The 2,928-nt window shown below is 43.4% G+C and overlaps 1 protein-coding gene across 1 annotated transcript; it reads right to left on the reverse strand.

Moving 5' to 3' along the window:
- Nucleotides 1-1,448: 1,448 nt before the first annotated feature.
- LOC143267160 (olfactory receptor 4L1-like) lies at nucleotides 1,449-2,617 on the reverse strand. Its single transcript, XM_076544053.1, has one exon. It carries the CDS (start codon nucleotides 2,615-2,617, stop codon nucleotides 1,679-1,681), a length of 939 nt encoding a protein of 312 aa, XP_076400168.1. The 3' UTR covers nucleotides 1,449-1,678.
- Between the last annotated feature and the right edge of the window lie 311 nt (nucleotides 2,618-2,928).

Raw genomic sequence — 2,928 nt, forward strand, 5'->3', positions numbered from 1 at the left:
CCTTACGCCTGTCAGAGTGGCTAAGATCAAAAACACTGAAGACACTTTATGCTGGAGAGGATGTGGAACTAGGGGAACTCTCCTCCACTGCTGGTGGGAATGCAAGCTTGTACAACCACTTTGGAAATTAATATGGCGCTTTCTTAGAAAATTGGGAATCAATCTCCCCCAAGATCCAGCTATACCACTCCTGGGCATATACCCAAGAAATGCTCAATCATACCACAAGAGCACTTGCTCAGCTATGTTCATATCAGCATTGTTTGTAATAGCCAAAACCTGGAAACAACCTAGATGCCCTTCAACTGAAGAATGGATAAATAAATTGTGGCACATATACACAATGGAATACTACTCAGCAGAGAAAAACAACGACATCACACGGTTTGCAGGCAAATGGATGGATCTAGAAAAAATCATCCTGAGTGAGGTAACCCAGACTCAGAAAGACAAATATGGTATGTACTCACTCATAGGAAGATGCTAGATGTGGAACAAGGATGACTAGACTGCTACTCACATCACCAGTGAGGCTACCTGGAAAACGGGACCCCCAAAAAAAGACACGGAGAAATGGACAAGATCTACATGAATAGCCTGGTCATGAGTGGGAACAATGAAGGGCGACAGTCGAGGGAAAGAGTGGGAGATCCTAGCTGGATCAAGAAAAGAGAGGGAGAACAAGGAATAGGAGACCATGGTAAATGAAGACCACATGAGAAGGTGAGAAGGGGAGGAAGCAGAGAGCTAGGGAGGCCCACGGAGATTCACAAAGATACCCCCTCAAAAGACTGCTGGCAATGGTCGCGAGACGGCAGGAACTGACCTACTCTGGTGATGGGATGGCCAGACACCCAAATAGTGGTGCCATAAACCCCATCCAAGGACTGAGGAATCTGAAGGCAGACATCCACGGCTGGGCCCCTGGTGGAGCACTGGGAGTCTAATTAGTGAGTAAGAAGAGGATTTATATGAGCGAGAATTGTTGAAGCCAAGGTTGGATAAAGCACCGGGACAAATAACCAAATGAATGGAAGCACAGGATCTATGAACCAAAGGCTGAGGGGCCCCCAACTGGATCAGGCCACCTGAACGGGTGAGACAGTCATTTGGCTTGATCTGTTTGGGAGGCAGCTGTGCATTGGTGCCAGGTCCTGGGCGCGTTGCATGAGTTGGCTGTTTGAATCCTGGGACTTATGCAGGGACACTTGGCTCGGTCTGGGAGGGGGGAATGGACCTGCCTGGACTGAGTCTACCAGGTCAACCCCGGTCCTCGGGGGAGACCTTGATCTGGAGGAGGTGGGAATGGGGGGTGGGCTGGGGGGAGGGGTGGGCGAGAGGGGGAGAACAGGGGATTCTGTGGCTATTATGTTGAACTGAATGGTGTTATAAAATAATAATAATAATAATAATAATAATAATTAAAAAAAAAAAAAAAAAAAAAAAAAAAAAAGTAGAACAAGCCGGGCGTTGGTGGCGCACGCCTTTAATCCCAGCACTTGGGAGGCAGAGCCAGGTGGATCTCTGTGAGTTCAAGGCCAGCCTGGGCTACCAAGTGAGCTCCAGGAAAGGCGCAAAGCTACACAGAGAAACCCTGTCTCGGAAAAAAAAAAAGTAGAACAAAACATTATCCATAGTCATTAATTTACCTAACCATGGTAATCATATACAGATCAATTTATAAATTCGACATGAAGCTAACTTGTTGGATCCATAATTTTCTCATGGCTTTTTTCATTTCCTGATTTCTCAGTGTGTAAATAAGAGGATTCAGTAAGGGAGTGATAACAGTATAAAATACAGCAAGCACTTTACTGCTCGCCAAACTGCCAAATGGCCAGGCATAGATGAAGATACAGGGTCCAAAGAACAGAGTGACCACAATTATATGGGCAGACAATGTGGACAGAGCCTTGGACAGCCTGCCAGGTGATTTGTGCCTCACAGTGACCAGAATGACAGTGTAAGAAACAAGCAAAAGGATGAAACAGATGAAAGACAGCAGCCCACTGTCAGCAATGACGAACAACTCCAGAGTGTTTGTTTCAATACAAGCAAGCTTGATCACCAGGGGGAGATCACAAAATATGTTATTTACAATGTTGTGGCCACAGAAAGGCAAGTTCACTGTCAATACCATCTGGCTCATGGTGTGTATGAAACCAATGGTCCAGGAAATTATTACAAATATATTCAGCAACCTTTGACTCATGATTATCCTGTAGTGCAAGGGTTTGCATATAGCCACATATCTATCAAAGGCCATGGCTATCAAAAGTGTCATCTCAGCACCCCCAAAGAAGTGCATGAAGAACATCTGAGCCATGCAGCCCCATACAGAGATGCTCTTGTGTTCTGCAAGCAAGTCTCTGATCATCTTGGGTGTTGTGACAGTAGAAAGACCCATGTCCAGAAAGGAGAGATTTCCAAGAAGAAAGTACATGGGAGAATGAAGGGTAGCATTAGCTGTCACTGTGACTATAATAAGAATGTTGCCCACCACAGTAGCAAAATAGATCAAAGAAAATGTCACAAAGAAGACGGTTTGAAGTTGCCAACCTCCAGAAAATCCCACTAAAATAAATTCTGTCACAGCTGATCCATTTTCATAATCCATTTATTCCATTCAGAAAGCTTCTGGAAGTTCTTAAAATACAAGGAGATGAAAAACAAAAGCAAACCACAGTTATTGTCAGTATGTTTACACTTTTACTATTTGTTGACAATATCAACTGATGATTTGGAAACATGAAATGTCTGACATATCAAGATATCAGAGTATAACTGGAAATGATTTTATGCATCACACCTCTTCAAAACAATATTCTTATACAAAATAGAAAGCATTTGAGAGAATGAAATTTCTATCTTATCAAATGATGTATTTTAGTCAATCAATCTTCATTTTTCCCATTCATTTGTTCACAT

This window comes from Peromyscus maniculatus, chromosome 9, assembly GCF_049852395.1.
Source record: "Peromyscus maniculatus bairdii isolate BWxNUB_F1_BW_parent chromosome 9, HU_Pman_BW_mat_3.1, whole genome shotgun sequence".
Taxonomy (NCBI): domain Eukaryota; kingdom Metazoa; phylum Chordata; class Mammalia; order Rodentia; family Cricetidae; genus Peromyscus; species Peromyscus maniculatus.

Excerpts from the sequence above, each read along its gene's own strand:
- LOC143267160 (XM_076544053.1), bottom strand. The coding sequence starts at position 2,617 with ATGGATTATGAAAATGGATCAGCTGTGACAGAATTTATTTTAGTGGGA.